The sequence below is a fragment of the Pyrus communis genome, chromosome 16, assembly GCF_963583255.1.
Source record: "Pyrus communis chromosome 16, drPyrComm1.1, whole genome shotgun sequence".
In the NCBI taxonomy this organism is placed as follows: Eukaryota; Viridiplantae; Streptophyta; class Magnoliopsida; order Rosales; family Rosaceae; genus Pyrus; species Pyrus communis.
Genome location: NC_084818.1, coordinates 11,576,451 through 11,595,413, shown reverse-complemented (window position 1 = coordinate 11,595,413; position 18,963 = coordinate 11,576,451). Strand labels below are relative to the sequence as shown.

The 18,963-nt window shown below is 35.2% G+C and overlaps 1 protein-coding gene and 1 long non-coding RNA gene across 5 annotated transcripts in view; both read left to right on the top strand.

The window, feature by feature from the left end:
* The window catches only part of LOC137721308 (uncharacterized), a 39,265-nt gene extending 30,755 nt beyond the window's left edge, over window positions 1-8,510 (top strand). The window contains exons 3-6 of one of the 4 annotated variants that reach the window (XR_011066623.1): window positions 4,952-5,023; window positions 5,620-5,730; window positions 6,919-6,974; window positions 7,160-8,510. This is a non-coding gene — a long non-coding RNA (uncharacterized lncRNA). Of the gene's footprint in view, window positions 1-4,951; window positions 5,024-5,619; window positions 5,800-6,918; window positions 7,040-7,159 lie in introns of all 4 variants that reach the window. The other 3 variants (XR_011066621.1, XR_011066620.1, XR_011066622.1) reach the window with 3 other exon arrangements.
* Window positions 8,511-14,923: 6,413 nt separating this feature from the next.
* On the top strand, window positions 14,924-18,289 carry LOC137721305 (receptor-like protein EIX2). The gene is made up of 2 exons (XM_068460410.1): window positions 14,924-18,045; window positions 18,156-18,289. The coding sequence occupies exon 1, from the start codon at window positions 15,070-15,072 to the stop codon at window positions 18,040-18,042; it is 2,973 nt and encodes a 990-aa protein (XP_068316511.1). The 5' UTR covers window positions 14,924-15,069; the 3' UTR covers window positions 18,043-18,045; window positions 18,156-18,289.
* The last annotated feature ends 674 nt before the right edge of the window (window positions 18,290-18,963 follow it).

Genomic DNA, 18,963 nt, shown 5'->3' with positions numbered 1-18,963 from the left:
GTTGTAGAGTTATTTTTTTTATTTTTTTTATTTTTTAAGAGTTACATTCATGGGAATTCATCTGGTCTTTTTTTTTCCTGCATCTGAAAAATGCCACATGATGTGAGTTTATAATTAAATATGAATATCAAAATGGGTTTTCTGTGCAAATTTTCTTTCTGATTTTATAGAACCGAAGAGGATGTTAACAATAACATTGTGTGATATGCGATCTAAAGTTCTTTGGTGAATTATTTGGTTTTCTTGCCACATGGGATTTTAATATTTTTTTTCGTGGTTTGTGTGTGGTTCTCTGACGTGTTTTTATTTTTAATTTCAGGAAAAGTTAAGGATACGATCAAACGTTTACTGGTGAATTTTCTATTTTTCTGATTGTGTGTGATTTAATTTTTTTCAAGCTTTGGGTGTATTTTTCTGATCTGCTTTGATTTTTAGTTGTAGCAAAAGTTGTTGCTCGAATTTTCCAGTTTTTATATGCGGCTTTGCAAGCTCTTTATCAACAAGGTATATCATTTTTATTCTTTTTCCTGAATCTTTTGTTGGATGGAATCGTTTTTTGATTTTGGTGAGTTCTTCTAATCTTGCATCTGGTACTATATTTTTTCTTCCGATTGTATAGATTGTGTTTTGTTGAATTTTAAATGGTAGAAGCTTCTTGGGTTCAATTTAAATGTGTTGTTATCAACTATTGAATTGCTTTCGAAGCTGTTTGGCTACTCCCTTAACGCCATTTTTCCTTTTCTTTTCAGCTTCTTCGATTTGCAGCCCCCTTCTTTTTATTCCTTTTCCAGATTTTGCTTTTTTTTCTTTCCCTATTTTGTATCTTTTGGCTGATTTTGTGGATCTTGGTCAGTGCTGTGGGTATTGGTGAATTTCTAGCATGTTTAAGCGTGCAGTTTTTGTTATAATGTATGGATTGTGTTTTGTTCAATTTTAAATCTCAGAAGCTTTTAATTTTTTTTCTTGGGTTCAATTTTAAATGCGTTGTTATCAAGCATTGAATTGCTTTTGGAGTATTCATTTGATAAGAGAGATGGGGAGGGGGGGTTCTTTTGGGTGAAACTTTTGGTCCGTGAGATTTTTAGTTAGGTTGTGTTGTGGGTTTTCGCAAATTTCTATTGTGTTTATGTATGCATTTTTTTGTTATAGATTTGGAAGAACATAGCATTACAGGGTGTTGACGGTTTGCTGGCGGGGGAAAGTAGTAGCGTTAAGATTTTGCAGGTGAGATATTAGGGTGATAGAAAAACCGGACAAAGAGCATCGAAGACACATTTGGGATTAGGGGTAGCAAAACAGGGGAAAAGAATATGACAGAGGAATGGACTCTTAATTTTTTCTTGACTGGTTTGGGATTTTGCTTGCCTTTGGGGTTGTCATTAGCGTCAAGCCATTTGATGTCAAGTGGTGTCTGTTTTTTCATAACTTTTATTACTAATTTTTATGTCATTTGCGATTTTGTGTCCTGGGATTTCTGAATTTTATCGTTCATTGTCGGTTTTTAAAACTTTTTTTGTCTTCATATGTTTGTTTAATATATTGTGTTTGTGCTGGGACGCCGTTTTGCAAGTTCTCTTTCCATTTGGGACCACTACATTTTATAAGTGATGAGGGTGAGGTTTAGATACTCAAAACACTCCATTTTTTTCCAAATATGCGCGTTTGGTTCTCTTCGGTGTTAAGTGTTTAAAATTAAATGGTTATTTTGAGAAAATGGTTTATTAGTTTGTCTAATGTGTTGTGATCAGGAATTCAATTGGATTGGGTAAAATGCTTTATCAATTTACGTTATAGGGAATTTTGTGTATTATGGTCTGTGAGTTTTATTGCTCATCGTTTGTTCCTTTTTCTTTGTTTGCCGGTTTCTTTTGCAGGGGATCACTATAAAATTGCTTGAGGGTAAGATTTTGATAATAAAATTCGAAACGAGGCGTTACTTTTCTTTTTGGAAACTAATTTAAAAGCTCTGCATAGATAGTTAACTGTGTTGAAATGTCTTGATAAAACCTGAACCTTTTGTTATATGTGAATGTTCATTCCTTACTACAAATATAATAGGCATAGTGGTCTAAAAAATTAAAACCCATTGACACATGACATCAGAAATTCAAACCAATTTCTACTGTTACCATTACCTTCTTTCATTCAGATCATCAGCATGTAGTTCAAATCTAGATCAAACCTAGATGAAATTCAGGTGACATTATTTATTGTCATTTTTTCAATAATTTACATTGTTTTAGTACGCAGGTTTACAACATGAGCTGAAGATCCAAGATCATTTTGGCAGAGACTTAGATATTGAAGACACTAATTTTGCTCCTTATTTTGTAGTTTAATGTCCTACTTTTTACATGTTTTATACACTTATACCACCCGCAGCAACGCGCGGGCACTATGACTAGTATTCACTAAGGCTCTAACCAATGATCAGTTCAACTATCTCAGAGACATGCTTGGTGTGAAATCAGTTCAAAACTTAAAGAGAAGTGTTGAATTGTAAGCTGTGAGTTGATAGTATTAGAATAAGTTTTGATTTCAAATGGTGTATCCATTTGTGTCAAAGATTGCCAAGTGTAAAATTCTGGCATATAAAGCTATAAGTGTCATGTGTCTTTTGATCCTAATTATTAGCTAAATGAGTGGTTGTGATCAAGTTCTAGTGAGAGAATGATCCAGCAATTCCCTAACAGTAATATTCCCTCCCCACGACTTGTGTGACAGAGAGATGTGTGCAAGCATCAATGAAAAAAAAAGTGAATCACTCCTCTGTGACTTGCAGAGTGTGAGAGAAGCAGTTGCCATTTTCCATTTCTCTCTGTGCATTCTTTCTTCTCTGAATCCATCTAATTGGAATTTCAATTCATGCTAACAATGCCCGCACTTCCATCTGCAACCGTAAGCCTCCTCCTTACTTGTCATGGTTGTAGAGGATAGCAAATATTTACCAAGTTGTAACTATAAGATGATTTCTAAAGAGTCAACTGATATAAGTTAGAATTTAGTTCCAAAAACAAAGTCCGTTTTCTTAGATCCTATATGCTCCAAAGTTGCTGGATTATACCACTAGTACAAAAAGGGTCATAAACGACAGTTTTTAACTGTCTGTCTGGTACCAATTACTCAAACTTTGATGATAAAAGTCATAAACACAATTGTGCCTGAGATTAATTACCATGAGACCTTATAATATACAGAAATTTTTCATTGTGACTGAAACACGAACAGTACATGTGCATTTAGTGAAAGTATAAACACTACTATGTATAAACACTACTATATATATATATATATATATATACACACACACACTGTGTTATGAATCAACAAAAGCAATTAAATGCCTTGAAATTTGCATTTTATATTCTTGGCTGACCGCAAAGCATTCTAATGGGGATATAAAATATTCAACTTTGCCGAAAGATATAAATAATAATGTAAATTTACATATTTTGGAAGTGGGCAGTGCCAATCACGGAGGGTACAATAAGTGGAATATACATTGACATATCTCCCATTCAAGTAGAAGTAACATTATCTATTCTAAAATTGATGAAGGATTTAACTGTAGCTTAGATACAGTCAAATTTTTGCCCCTTGATTTTTGCTTTATTTGCACACTGCTGCCACCAAATCTGTGTTGGGCTGGGGTAATTACTAAAAAGTTTGGAGGGTAATATTGTCCGTAAGTTTGGGTGCACTAGGCCTGATTCGGGCCTATTTTGGGTTGCTAGTTTTGGGCCAAGTGTGAGCTTCGGAAGTGGGTTGTCCAATGTGTTGGGCTGGGTTGCACAGAAAAAGAGTCGAAATGACTCTTTTACCCGCTTCAATCCAGATCCAACGGACAGTATTTGGAGGCACTTTTGTCATTCTGCATTTAGGGATGGTTGCTATCGATGTCGTCAGAGGCATGTTCACAGAGGGGTTGATGGGTTGCGCGTAGAGAGAGGGTTGACGGGAGGGGTTCCAGGTGGACGGAGTGGGATGTGGGTGCGGGATTACAGGGAGAGAAGGTGAGAGGGTGGGTGCGGTCGTGATCGATTTGGGGGGAAGGTTCTGGGAGAGGGACGCGTGTTTGCTGCAGAGAGAAGGGGGTGGTGTGGTTGCCCCGCCGCCGGGGGTGGGGGGCGGTGGGGGTTGAGGGGAAGGCTATAGAGAGAGGTGTAGGGTTGGTTATTTCCACACCAAAAATCGTCATCCTCTTTTTCAGTAAGTAGAATTAGTACTAGCTGAACAGAGTTCCTCTCTGCAACTCCTCCTCCATTACTGCATTCGAATTTTCGACAATGGTGAGTAATTCAAACTCTTCTTTTGTTCGATTGTGTTTATTTTATTTTATTTGAATTCTTTCCGATTTTGTTTTTGGTGCATGGGTTATGAATTTCCATGTTTTCGGTACTTTTATGCAGCTGATTGCTTTCCTCGCTTTTTATCCTTACCGTTTGGTTCAAAGAATGAAAACACGCATTGACCTGAGAAATCTTAAGAGTTGTTTACAAATTAGTAATTAACTTTGCAGTGTGGATGGCTCTTGATTGTTCCTAATGGTTTTCTCTTGCCTAATAATCAGGTGAACAAAAAGGTTTATTTGGATTTACGTGTTGGTGATGTCATCCGTTTTGGGCTGTGAGTATCTTCTTATCTTAACTCTCACCCTGCAACGTGATTGACGATCTCTTCGATCTCTGTTTCGTTATCTCTTCAATCCCTGCTTTGCGACCTCCGTTGGTATTTTCACCAACCAATGAAGTGCCCGGAGTTTGGACATGAAATGCCCAGGAAACAGCCCAATGCAAGGTAACGTTTCTTTTTTAACTTTTCTGGGTGAAATGTCAATGTGGGTTTGACCTAATTACTGCAATTGATAAATTATTGGTTTTGGTTGATGGTTTACCTTGCGCTGGGTTTTAGTTGATGGGTTTTGCTTGCATTTGGTTTTGGTTGATGGCAGGTATATTTGATCTCCGTTGCACACCTCGCCTTCTCATCGCCGTCACACACCTTACCAGAACTTGAATCAATGGTAACGTCTAAATTGTATGGATTTTGCGCCTATTTTAATCTTCGTTAACGAAATTAGCGTTTAAGTTGAATAATTCATACTCTTTTGATATTGGAAATTAGGCTCTGATTTCTCTGTCCCATGCTTCTTTGCTGTATAAGATGAGTTTGTGTAATATTACTCAGAAACGGGATTTTTTTTTTTTTTTTTTTTTTTTTTTTTGTTGTTCAGGAAGAGAGTGAAAATCCCTAGCCTTAAGTTTTTCAGGTATCTGGGCGGCAATAATAATTTGTTTTTGCTTCTTTATATGTGTGTCTGTCTCCAAATATGAGGATCTCTTAATTTGCTTATGAAGCTTTTGTAATTTGTAATATAATGATCTCTTAATTTGCTTTTGCATATCTTCTTTGCTTCCTCTGCTAGCTCTATATGTGATTCTATCTCCAAATAATTATTCCATATTTCCTATTTTTATAGGAACCAAATCATTGAATACACGTGGAAAATTAAAAGGATTTTAGTTTTTGGATTGGTTTAAATTTTTTATTGTTATTGGTTGTTTGCTGTCAAATATTTGATGGGAAGTTTGAAATGGAGAACTTGGTTGATTGGGACAGAGAGAATCCGACAGCTGCAGACTCTGATTTACTGGCTTTAAATGGAGAAGTTATTTCTCGGTTCACTTCCGCAACGTAAACCAACTTCTCAGTTCAGTTCTCAGATATGAGGTTTCTCAGCTACCTCTTTTCTATAATGAAACATTTGAATAGTACTCGCGGGGATATCCAATTAATTAGGTCAGTTTTTGTTTAATTGGGATTCTTAAATTTGATATTAGGGATTTTAATTTGATTGGGTTTTGCATTGCATTGTACACAGTTTCGGGTATCTTTAGCAAAATAGGATCTTTTTTTGGGGATTCTAGAAGTTTAGTTGAACGCTAATATTAAATTTCTAACCCCTGTGGTGCCTCTCTCTATTTGAGTTTGAGTTGGGGATGGTGGACAATGAGCAATTCGGAGATTTATCGCAGTGCAATTTGTCATTTCCATGGACCACCTATAATACTGGCTTACATTTTTCTTCTTTTTTCTTTTTCTATAGTAATATTATTGTTTATTTCCAAGATCTGAGTTTGTCATTCAGAAGAGATGCTTCATTCAGAAAATTGAAATTTCCCATATCTTTGTTAATAGTTGTATCCCTTGCAGAAGGATTTAATTTTCTTGGATATCTACTTTTGAGCTTTAAGTTTTCCATGTATGCAGCATTACTAGACCAAAAAAAGTGCAGTGTCGTGGAGTAATTAGGACTGTTTCTGTTCCTTTTTTTATTTTTTATGTTGAATTGACAAGTGGTTTTAAAAAATGGATGAATTTTTTACTGGGTTTAGTTTCTGTGTTGGGTTTGAGAGTAAATTCAGAGAGCTAAAAGGCAATAAAGTTTGAATTTTTATGTTTAATGTTGTTTTGGGTTTGGATTAATTTTTTTTTATTTGATATGAGAAATTGAGTGATAGGGAATTCGAACTTTTCTCCCTTTTGAATAGCGTATAACTCTTTTCTCATTTTCTGTTTGGTTTCCGAGAAAATCAAGGGAAAAAAGGATAGAAGATTAATGAATTCACTGAATTGAGTGCTTTAAGTCCATTTATGATTGAAGTTATTCCCTTTGCTTTCATTTCTGCTTTTGTTCTTTTGGGCTTTGAGCACGTTGAGGATGGCAAAATCAATTATTTTGATTTTGGAAGTCTACTTTGTTTTTCAGCTTTAGCACTTGGGAGAAGTGAAAATATGATTTCGTGTATGGTGCTTGTATTTGTCTGTCATGTGAAAGGAATTCAGAGAGAGAGAAAGAAAGGAGAGGGTAGGTTTGTTGTCAGTGAGATTGAAGGATGTTCTGATGTATCCTTGCAGGTGAACTATATGCCCGCGCACCCTCATCCAGTGGAACCTGTAACTGATAGCTGCAGGTTTTTCCTAATTCTCACTAAACTGGAGCGTATCTTTATTGGACTCATGTTAAAACATCATGCGCGTACATTACTCTCAATAAGATTCCTTTACATTAAGTTTATTGAGCAGTATAATCTTATTTAAGTTTTAATTGTGCATTTTGATATGTATCGAGGTGGACTGAATGTTATTTGTTTTGCAGATATTTTGTTCTACGTGTAGAGGGGAACATTGGTGAGCTTATATACTCTCTCATTGTTGCAATCTCTAATGATTTAGTGAATCCTATTATCCTGTCGTTGGAACAATTCAAAGAGTGTTTTAGCCTGTATTCCTTTCGTTATTGGCTCCTAAGGTAGATTTTTCCCCTTACCCAGTTTACTGTTGTGCATTTAACCTATAATTAATCATACATAGGAGATATTGGGTGAAAAATTGTAAAAAGATGGTTTGAGAATCATCTGGAGAATACCTCTTTAATTCGCACTTTCTCGTTAAGAGTTGTAGTTCTGGGCAGTGTGATGGTGAGATATTTTTAAATTCGTTCCAATTATAGTAAAAGGTAGCATACTTTTCTTCCCGTGGTTCACCTATCTCTTAGTTATTTAAATTCTCATCAGCTCGGTTCATCCATCTCTTGGTTATTTAAATACTTATCAGCTCGGTTCCCTCATCTCTTGGTCATTTAAATTCTTTACATATGCCTGTATTGATTTGTGATTTTGTTGGATTTACTCTGGTGAAATGTGTTATTTGTGTTGGTGCATTTTAGGGTGTGATTCCGTTCGTACCATCTTTGTAGTGCATCTTTCTGTGCAAATTATTTATGCATGTTGTGGACAAAGGTTTCAAAACCCGCAACGAAGCGCGGGTAATTTTTCTAGTTTATCTCTAGAAATGTGAAATGTTATGTAAATGTGGTATTTACATTCCAAGATTTTGCATCTCTCCAGTGAAGATAATTCAAATTTAAACTTTGACTGACGAGTTTGGTATATTATTTATTCCACTTAATGTAAAATATATACATGTATAAAAAAGAAAAAGGGAAATTTTATTTGAACCCAAACAACCTCACTTTACATCCAACCTAAATCTTCATTGTGAATTGTCTTCTTAGCCCTATTGTCTAATTACCATCAAGTACAAGATGAAATTAACACAAAAATCAAAATTTATCAATAAACCGTCTCCAATAGTCAAACCTTTATCATCATGCAATAATTTTTTTACGTTTTGTTTTGACTAAAACCCTAAGACGTTGTCAAAGAGAGAAATAAGCTCTTTTTGACGGATGGATGATAATTTGGAAGTTTTAAATCCTTCAAATAAAATATGAATCCATTTATGTTAATTTTTTATTTGATTTCAATTCATTTTGTTTAGGCTTTAGTAGCAGTTGTATACTGCCTGCAAATAGGCTTGAAGACAATAAAGGTGGATGATGTATTTCTTGGTATTTTGTTTCTCTGCCACCACATGTTCTAGGTTTCAAGGATCCATATATATGGCTAATCATCTTTTTTAGTGATAGTGTCCCGATAAATATATGTCAGAACCAAACCTTTTTTTTGTTAAGAGGAAATATCCATCACTCGAGCAGAAAATTGAAATCAAGAATTATTGAAATTAATAATTGAACTGGATAATTATACTTGGTAAAACCTCGTCGAAACAATAAACTTGCCCGGAGCACCAGGTGCGAAAGAAACCCACACGATACCTAAACTTCTACAAATTAAAAAATATTTGAATACCTCAACGCTTGGGTTGGTTCGGTGAAGAAAAAGAGCAATGAGAAATATGCAGCAAAAGAAGGATTAAGCGCCAGACAAATATGTAAGATATATTGTTCTCATTACGTCTTGAATGAGTTGTAGAATACTCATTTTGTGTTTTTATTTTCTCAACATGTGTAAAGATAAACTTACATACTGAATTGGGTTTGTGAGGATTGTTTAGGTAGTAAAATTGAGTTCAAAGAAATATTGATGGTTTAATTAAAATTAATATGGATGTAGAGAGTGAATTTACTGTAGAAATAAGTTATATAGATTCAAATGAAATTTCTCAACAACCCCCCAAAACCAAACCCGGGGACCTCCCCCACCCCACCGGAAAAAGAGATGTCGGTCTCGTGGAAAAGAGAGTATTAAACCCCACGCACTCCCACGCATTGATTCTTCATTCCTCATATACCAATTTTCCACAAGTCTTGTCAGCCGTTAATCTCTCCACTTTAAAGAAATTTCTATTTTTTACATAAAAAAGAAACAAATAACAACAAACGCGGTTTTGATTTTTGACTTTTGACTTTTAGAAAGTTGCACATGAAATATTCCTGCCAAAGGACAAAGTCAATACACTTCAATTGGCTTGGTGAAAATTTTAATTTTGTTCGTCATTTATTTTCTCAGTTTGTATTCTTCATTCTTTAATTGTCTCTTCTTTGCAAGTTGTGAGGATTCCAATGCTAGAAGAAAAGAAGACTTGGAACAAATTATCCCTTCTAATAGTGTATCATTTTATTCTTTTCAATAATTTTATGGGTTGAGAAAGACTCCATGAAATGTGGAAATGATGATGGAAAGAAGAAGAAAACTAGGAAATAGACATTAATGCAATGTCTAAATAGAAATGTAAAAATAGAACCAGGAAATGAACAATCAAAATGCCAAAAAAAAAAAAAAAAAAAAAAAAAAGGAAACAGATACTACGACGTAGTTTCTAAATCAAAATGTAAACAAAAGAAAAATAGAATAAGGAAACGGACACTGCAATGCAATGTTTGAATCAAAAAAAAAATGCAAAAAAAAAAAATACCCAAGAAACAGACACTACGTTGTAGTTTCTAAATCAAAATGTAAAACAAACAAATAAATAAAAAAGGAAACAGACACTGCGTTGTAGTTTTTGAATAAAAAAATAATAAAATTGAAACAGAATAAAGCATAGAAGGCGTGAGTGATAAAAAAAAGGGAAACAGGAAACGAACACTGCAATGCAGCGTCTGAATTCAAGTGTAAAAAAACAGAATAAGGAAACAGACACTGCGTTGCAGTATCTGATCCTTTTTGACCTATTCCAAAATATGAAAAATATGAGAAAGGGGATGTCAGTTGAAGTGCGTGCCAACTGTAATGGCAGATTTTATCATTTTTGTTTATTTTAAATGCATTTAAGTGTCACAATACATGATTGACCTATTTATAATTAACATAAATATTGTTGATCTATTGTCAATATGGTAACTTTGCATTGATTTTATAGAAAATCACCCTTAATATAATATAATATATATATATACACGGTCTTGGTAGAATTATTAAAAGTAATTATATTTTATCAAAACTTAGCGGGTGGGCATAATTCAATATTATATAAATACATAATTATTTCGAAAGAAAAATGTTACGGAGACTATCTCAAAAGTATGACTCTATAATCACTCCACCACCTCATGTTTTTGGCACAATTCATGACAATATTATAAAATATTGTGCAAAATGCATGAGGTAATGGAGACTCTATGCACTTTGAGAGAGTCTCTTAGCATTTCTCGTTTCAAAATTATATAAGGCAAACTAGAAAAAGCAGTAAATTAGGTGGTAAGTATATTTGGTAAAGAATTAGCTATATCTGATGCATCAAAAAGTCTCATTTTATCAATCATGTTGTCTGGTAGAATTATTGCATAGCTAATTGTGCTTCTTGGTCTTAATTTGACTCTAATGAACATGGTTGAACTTTAAGGAAGGTACTGCTTCAAAGTCCTTTAAACTAGGATTTCAATACCTTGGTAGAATCGAGAAAAAAGAAGTTTGGTGGAAAGCAAATTAGGTAAAGACTAACCCATATATGGTGCATCAAAGAGTCTAAATTTATCATATTATGCTGTCTACTGGAATTATTGATCTCCGATGGGGACCTTGGACACCACAGCATAAGGACAAAGGGTTTCTAATGGGCCGGAATAGAGGTCATTTATCCTCTTCTTCTTTAACCATTGGAATACCTAGAGATAGCTTTTTGGTTTTTTTTTGTTCTTGTTTTTATCAATAGCAATGCTCCAACGACATTAACAATGTTTTTTTTCTAATATTTTAGTCTCTACATTTATGTATTCTACTATAAGGACTTTTTATTGAAGACAATATTCATTTAGAGACCCGAATATTACCTTGAAGCCCCTAAAAGAGTTCTCAAGAGTGGTGGTGGAGACCCAACAATAGGGTCTCCCATTGGAGATGCTCTTAGTACTTGATGAGTGGAGAAATAATTTTGCTTTTATCGCTGCACATGAATCCCTGCAATGGATGCCTAGAGAGGATTTTACATCAGTATAGGGATCGGGTTCGTTGTTGGATTTTGAGACGTTTGTGGCACATTGATATTCAACAGGTCGTGGAGATATTCAAGTACACTTCAAGTTCTCAAATATTGTAAACGATTGTTGTTTAACAATGCCCTCATCTATACAGATTTTTTGGCTTCATCCCTGCCTGCATCTACCATTCAATTGGAGACGGAGATTGAAAGATTCATGCCAAATGGTAAGGCAAATACATGTAATAAATTCAAGACAAAAAATCACTAATTCAAGTCAATACATTTCTGTTTGCATTGTGAAAATTTTGATTTTTTTTGTTATTTATTGTCTCAGTTTGTATGAAAAAGTTTTTCCTTCTAATACCGTGGGATTTTTTATTTTGCATTGTGGAAATTTTGATTTTGTTCCGCTTTTTTCCAGTGATTCCGGCAACTATTTTCATCGAGTGAGGTATTGTCACGCCCCAGACTCGGAATGATGAAAGAATTGATCCTGCACCCGATACGCGAATAAAAATAAAATAAATAAAAAGAAACTGAAACAAGTTTGAAGAATAATTCATTTAAAAATGATACAGAAGAATAAATAGGTTGGAATGAATTGGAAATCGATTTATTAAATATACGAGTCAAATACACAATAAATCCGAGTTTACCAAAATACAATAATCACCATTCGACTTCACGTATATCTCACAAATCCCTTAATTCTCTAAATTGATTTGCAGCCTTAGATGCTTGGATTCGACTCCCTGATCACTGAGGTGAAAATTATACTATAATCTGAGTTAACTCAAGTTATGAAAATACAGTAAAGAAGGGAAATGGATCCTCTCCGGATCCATTCCCACCTAATCCACCTATTCCGGAATCCGGACCGTTCAAATTTGATCCAACGGCTAAAGTTATTATCACTTTTAAAGGAGCCCCATGTTTGTAACCGTTGGATCAAATTTGAACGGTCCGGATCTCGAACTAGGTGGATTAGATAGGAATGGATCCAGAGAGGATCCATTTCCGTAAAGAAGTTGGAAGGCTACAAAGTTACCTATGCTTTGATTGCTATGATGTTGGATTCATCAGCTAATCAAATGGTAAAGCTTCAAACTTCAGTTTTGCGTTAAATTTATGGAGTTTTATTGATTTGTAGAGATTCCATATAAAGTTTTGATTAAATTCCCTCGAAATCTTAAGGGAAGACGTAAGATATGTGGATGCTTAAAATACATCCAATTGAAAACACCCCTTATTGTGATTGGTTTCAGAGCAATGATGGGTTTTTTATGATTCAATTGTTTTCTTGTGTGTAATGTGTAGGATTTTGAGGCTTTTCATGGTATTGAGGAAGTTGCAGAGCTCATAAGGGACAAGCATGTTGATAAGAATCTCAGGTTTTGATTTATCTCTCTTTGCTTGCTTGATTCTCGTTGTCATGAGTTGTGATTTGAAGCTCTCTCTGCTTAATGTCTTTTGAATTAGTCCTCTTGATAAACGAACAGTCACAAGTGAATAAAACGCAAGGAACTGTTGTGCTAAAAGACCATAAGTATTGTCTTGATCAAATGACAGTGATGATTCTTCACTAACAGCAATTTAGCATAATTTCTATGCAAATACATTTAAGTCGGTCAATTATTGTGTGTCTTCTAATCTAATAACGCCAAGACTAAATTTGTAAAGACCCCAGTTGCAGTGTAATTATTCGAAATACCGTAAACTCTTGAGAACTTGCTGTCAATAACCTTGAAGTATCGCATGGAGTATCGCACGGGGTCCAAGACAAGACAATACAATTCCACTTACATCGTGGAAATTTTGGTTTGCAAGTCCCTATTATCCTCAATTTGTACTTTACTTTGAAGCGTTATTAAGACAAATGACAAACGAAAGTGGAGAAGAATCATCTATCTTGTGGGAATCATTCATCCTTCCTCTCATCCTCCAAAACGACTGTTGACTTTTTGCAATTTGTTTGGAAAATAAATGTGAATTTGTCTCTCAACAGTTGAGACGTTTTCCATGTATTTTAGCGAGGTTCAAATAATGTGAATTACGCATTCTGACTATTTGCAACTTGTTTGGAAAATAAATGTAAATTTATTTTCTCAAGAGTTGAGACGGTTTCCGCAATTTTTAGCTTAGTCCAAATAACATGCATATATGTTGTTTTCTAATTCCACAAAAAATAAAAAGACTTCTAAAACGTAAACAGAACGAAACAATCAACGCAGAATTGTGTTGATTGTCTCTCAAAAGTTAAGGCATTTTCCGTTTATTTTAGTCTGGTCCAAATAACATGAATTAGGCATTCTGACTATTTGCAACTTGTTTGTAAAATAAATGTAAATTTGTTCTCTCATGAGTTAAGACGGTTTCCATGCTTTTTAGCTTGATCCAAATAACGTGAATTACGCGCATATATGTTGTTTTCTAATTTCACAAAAAACCAAAAAAAAAAACTTCTAAAACATAAACAGAACAAAACAACCAACGCGGAATTGTGTTGATTGTTGTAGGCTTTGTCATTATTTTGAAGGGACAAGTCATTCTCTAATTACTGCACCTAGCTACAGAAAAGTAGCTGATCCACTCACACATGTTCCATTCTTGATCATTTGAGTCAAGACGACTCAGTGTGTGGATTGTATTGTGAACTATTGTGTACTCACCCAGCCTTGTAATACACTCGCAGATTTAATTGTACACTTCTTCATTCTTCAATCGTCTTTGCCTTGATTTTGTTGAATTAAGATGGAGAATGACGGAATCAGGTGCTTGAAGAAACTCTTTCATAATTCCATTGTGGTGCTACTTTTTCTACAATGTTTCAACCCTTCCCTATCCTCTGGATTCTATAATGTTTCTTTCGGTTGTGTATTTCAATCCTTTTTTGTTCATAATATAATTCTATTGTGATACAATTTTTGTTTCATGTATTTCAATCCTTTTCTTTTCGGATACCTCCTTTAAACAACTTTTCCCATTCTTCTATAACATAATGTTTACATCTTCTAAACATAATCTTTCTAGCAATTTTAAACAGAAAACTAATGGAAATGGCTTAAAAACTTTGAGTTTTAACGATAAGGACAAAATAAAGGGTAAAGTGAATGGTATCAAAATTGACTTTTTAGTGTAAAAATATGGTTTTTCGTTAAAATGAACAGTATCTAAAGCTTTTTATTAAAGTTTCTAATTTTAAATCCGCAGTATTGCGCAGACTTTACTTTCTAGTACATACTAGAGAGAGCAAGAGAGAGAATAGTGGGAATCATTCACACGTGTGGAATTTAATTTGCAGACAAATTTTTTTACTGTTTTTAACTTTTTGGAATTAAACGTTAATTTGTTCTCTCAAGAGCTAAAAGACGTTTTATGAGTTGTTATGGCCTGAAGCCGTCCCTTTCCTACGCATGGATTCTCCCCAATTCAACGAAAGTCCTCTTTCTTACATATACAAAAAAACAACGAACACGTTTTTGAGTAATTATATCTCTGCCTGCCCTTTTTACTTTTGACTTGAGAGAAAGCAGCCCATGTAAAGTAAGATTCATGCCTAACTCTAAGGCAAATACATTATTCTAACAAACTATAAAACCTAGTTTTCCCAACCAACATTTATTCACACCCAACACATTACACTGTCGGTTGTTTTCCATACCCCCTGAGTCCTCACCATTTGAACTACACTTGCAGCTTTCCTTTTGCTCCTAAATCAAAATCCTGAATCCACAGTTTTTCTTCCTTCTTCAATTGTCTCTTGGTTGATTTAGTTCAATTAAGATGGAGGGTGACGGAATCAGGTGCTTGAACAAACTCTTTCGTGCTTTAATTGTGGTGGTAATTTTACTACAATGTGTTGTCAACCCTTCCCTTTCCCTTGGATTCAATAATATTTCTTCAGCAGGAGTGACGAGGTGCTTTGAGAGGGAAAGAGAAGCACTCCTTGCTTTCAAACTGGGCCTCGTGGATGACTACAATCTCCTCTCTTCGTGGGGAAGAGAAGAACAGAAGCAAGATTGTTGCAAATGGGTAGGCGTCCACTGCAGCAACCGAACCAACCATGTTACTCAACTTCATCTTGGGTGGTATTTTTTGAATGAAGCTTACTCACTTCAACAGAAAGGACAGCCGGAATATCTCGAATATTATTTGCAAGGTAAAATGATGAGTCCTAAACTAATTGAGTTGCAGCATTTGAAATATTTGGACCTTTCTTCCATTAACTTCACTGGGACCCAACTTCCATATTTCATTGGTTCTCTTTCCAATTTAAGACACCTCGATCTCTGGGATGCTTCTTTTGGTGGTCGATTTCCAAGTCAGGTCGGAAACCTTACACGCTTGCAATATCTTGATCTCAGGTTCAATCACTTTGCTAATGTAGAAAACATGAATTCATGGCTGCCTCATCTTTCTGCTTTAACATATTTGGACCTGGGTTCCAATAATCTCAGTAATGTTCCTGACTGGCTGGAAGTAGTTAATAAGCTCCCCAAACTTACAAACTTGACACTGTCAAATTGCAGTCTTTCTTCTCCTGCAATTCATTCCAGTACTATTTTTAACATAAATTCTTCTAAATCTCTTGCTCATGTTGATCTCAGTTTCAACCAACTCACTTCTTCCATATTTCTTTGGTTGTCCAAATACAATGCCAGCCTTGTTCATCTTGATCTCAGATCCAATAACTTTGCTAATGTAGAAAATCTGAATTCATGGCTGCCTCATCTTTCTGCTTTAACATATTTGGACCTGAGTTACAACAATCTTAGTAATGTTCCTGACTGGTTGGAAACGGTTAGTAAGCTCCCCAAACTTACAAACTTGACACTGTCAAATTGCAGTCTTTCTTCTCCTGCAATTCATTTCAGTACTCTTTTTAACATAAATTCTTCTAAATCTCTTGCTCATGTTGATCTCAGTTTCAACCAACTCACTTCTTCCATATTTCTTTGGTTGTCCAAATACAATGCCAGCCTTGTTCATCTTGACGTCTCTTACAACCAGTTAACTGGCTTATTTCCCGATGTCATTGGAAACATGAGCTCTCTTGCATATCTAGATCTCTCTTCTAACCAATTTGAAGGGGTGATTTCAGAAAGTCATTTCTCAGGTCTCTCCAGATTAAGATCTTTGTCTCTGTCCTCTACCTCCCTAACTTTAAACTTCCATTCTACATGGGTTCCTCCCTTCCAATTGGATTCTATAATCTTGGGGTCTTGCAAGATGGGTCCACATTTTCCAAACTGGCTTCGAACTCAAAAAAGTTATCAGAGTCTTGATATTTCTAATGCAGGAATTTCTGATATCCTTCCAAGTTGGTTTTGGGAAAGGCTGTCTCATGCTCCTAAAATTGGTTATGTAGATCTCTCCAACAACCAAATTAGAGGAACAATTCCAAACTCGCAAATCAATTTTGTATGTTTCTCTAGTCAACTAAATTTGAGTTGGAACCAATTGGAAGGTGAAGTCCCTCCATTCCTATTGAAAGCCTCGTCATCTCTCTTTCTCTCCCACAATAAGTTTTCAGGGTTGTTTTCTTTGTTGTTTCCAATTAACGCAAGTAATTTAAGATTGCTTGATCTCTCGAGCAACCATTTACATGGAGAACTTCCCGATTACTGGACTCATTTCAAAAATCTTTTAGTTCTTGATTTGAGTGACAACCGTTTTTTGGGGAGAATTCCTGCCACAATGGGCTCTTTATCTTCAATTCAAACATTGAACCTAAACAATAATGGACTTGTGGGAGAATTGCCTTCATCTTTGCAGAACTGTACAAGTCTCATAGTTTTTGATGTTGGAGAAAATAAATTATCAGGTTTGATACCTGAATGGTTAGGGGTTGGACTTCCAAATTTGATTATCCTTATCCTCCGTTCTAATCACTTCTATGGAAGCATTCCATCACAATTGTGTAATATGGGAAGCATTCAAATTCTGGATTTCTCGATGAATAACATCTCCGGAAGTATACCCAAATGTCTCAACAATTTGACTCATTTGGCTCTAAGAGGAAGTTCAAGTCCAACTATCACTCACCGATTTAAGGTAACCTCCAGTGATATTGCTCTCCGTATTTTTTATTATGAAGACGAAGTATCCTTGATATGCAATGGAATAATGTACAAATACAAAAGTATTCTGGGGCTTGTAAAGAGTATCCATCTATCAAGTAATCGATTAACGGGGGAGATTCCTAGTGAAGTCACTGATCTTGTGGGGCTGACTTCTTTAAACCTATCAAGAAACAACTTAACAGGTCAAATAACTCCAAAAATAGGGAAGTTGCAGTCTTTAGATTTGCTTGATTTGTCAAACAACCAAATACATGGTACAATTCCAACAAGTCTCATTGGAATATCTGGCCTTGGTAAGTTGGACTTGTCCAACAACAACCTGTCTGGAAAAATTCCCATCGGGTCTCAACTTCAACCCTATGACGCCACTGTTTTTGCTGGAAATCCTCTCCTTTGTGGAATTCCACTTGAACGTATGTGCTGTCCTAAGGAAACAACTCTGGAGAAGCAACCAGTGGTAGACAATCAAGATGAAGATAATGACGGGTTTATAACACCTGGATTTTACGTGACTTTGGGGCTTGGATTTGTCGTTGGATTCTGGGGAGTTTGTGGGAGTTTGATATTCAACAGGTCATGGAGATACATGTACTTCAAACTCTTGAATGGTTTAAATGATTGGCTTTATGTCAAGGTGGCATTGTTCATGCAACGAAGAATGCTTGATGAATAAACTGTAAGTTTTCTGTCACATGATGAATAATATTACAATTAATATACATATCTTCTTCTCGTTTAAACTCCCGGCAAACAGCTAACGCCTGTGGTTTACCTGAAATTTTATAGCTCGTTCATCATCTTGTTTGGTACGACATGCTAACCCTTTGGACTTAGGGTTGGAGAAGGAGCCTGAAGGAGAAGAAGAATGCAACGACTTAAAGTTACGGTGGAAGGGATTTTACAGAATGAAGAGCTCTACTGTTACTTGTAACAATAAGTTGGAATTTCTCCAAATTCATCAGTTGGAGTTGTATTTGGCTCATTGTCGAGTTGTAGTTTTACACAAGTATTTATGGTTTTAGTTTCAATTTTTCCCATTTTGTTATGAATTAATGGATGAATAGACTGCGTTCCAAATTGAAGGCCAAGATCGAAGAGCTGTGTAAGAGACTAAAAAGGGTGACACTAAACGAAGGACATGAATCAAAATTTCAAAACTACATTGAACTTGTTAAACAAATGCCAAAATAAGTGAGACGACCAGTTTGTGCAACCTCATACAAGATTGTGATAAACGAACAAGTTTGGCTCATAAAAATAGAGGCAAAAGTATTATTTTTTTTATTTATTTGTTGCCCTAACATACAAAGAGTAGCCCCGAAAATCCAACTCCAGCTAATAGGGAATGTAATGCTGAATAAGTGCTCTGGAGTTTATCGTTTGTGGCTTGTTCTGATCCTTGAGTGAAGAACATGCCATACAGAAGCAGATAAAACAGATACGCACTCCGGAGTTCCAAGAAGAAAGAGATGTTATACAATGTATTCAAATATTAGTGGAATTAAGCTTGTCTGAGTGAGGGAATATCACTAATCAAATAGCTAATGCACAGCTAACTTGGGTGAAAGGGGAAGGGAGACGATATCGATATCGA

Excerpts from the sequence above, each read along its gene's own strand:
- LOC137721305 (XM_068460410.1), top strand. The coding sequence starts at position 15,070 with ATGGAGGGTGACGGAATCAGGTGCTTGAACAAACTCTTTCGTGCTTTA.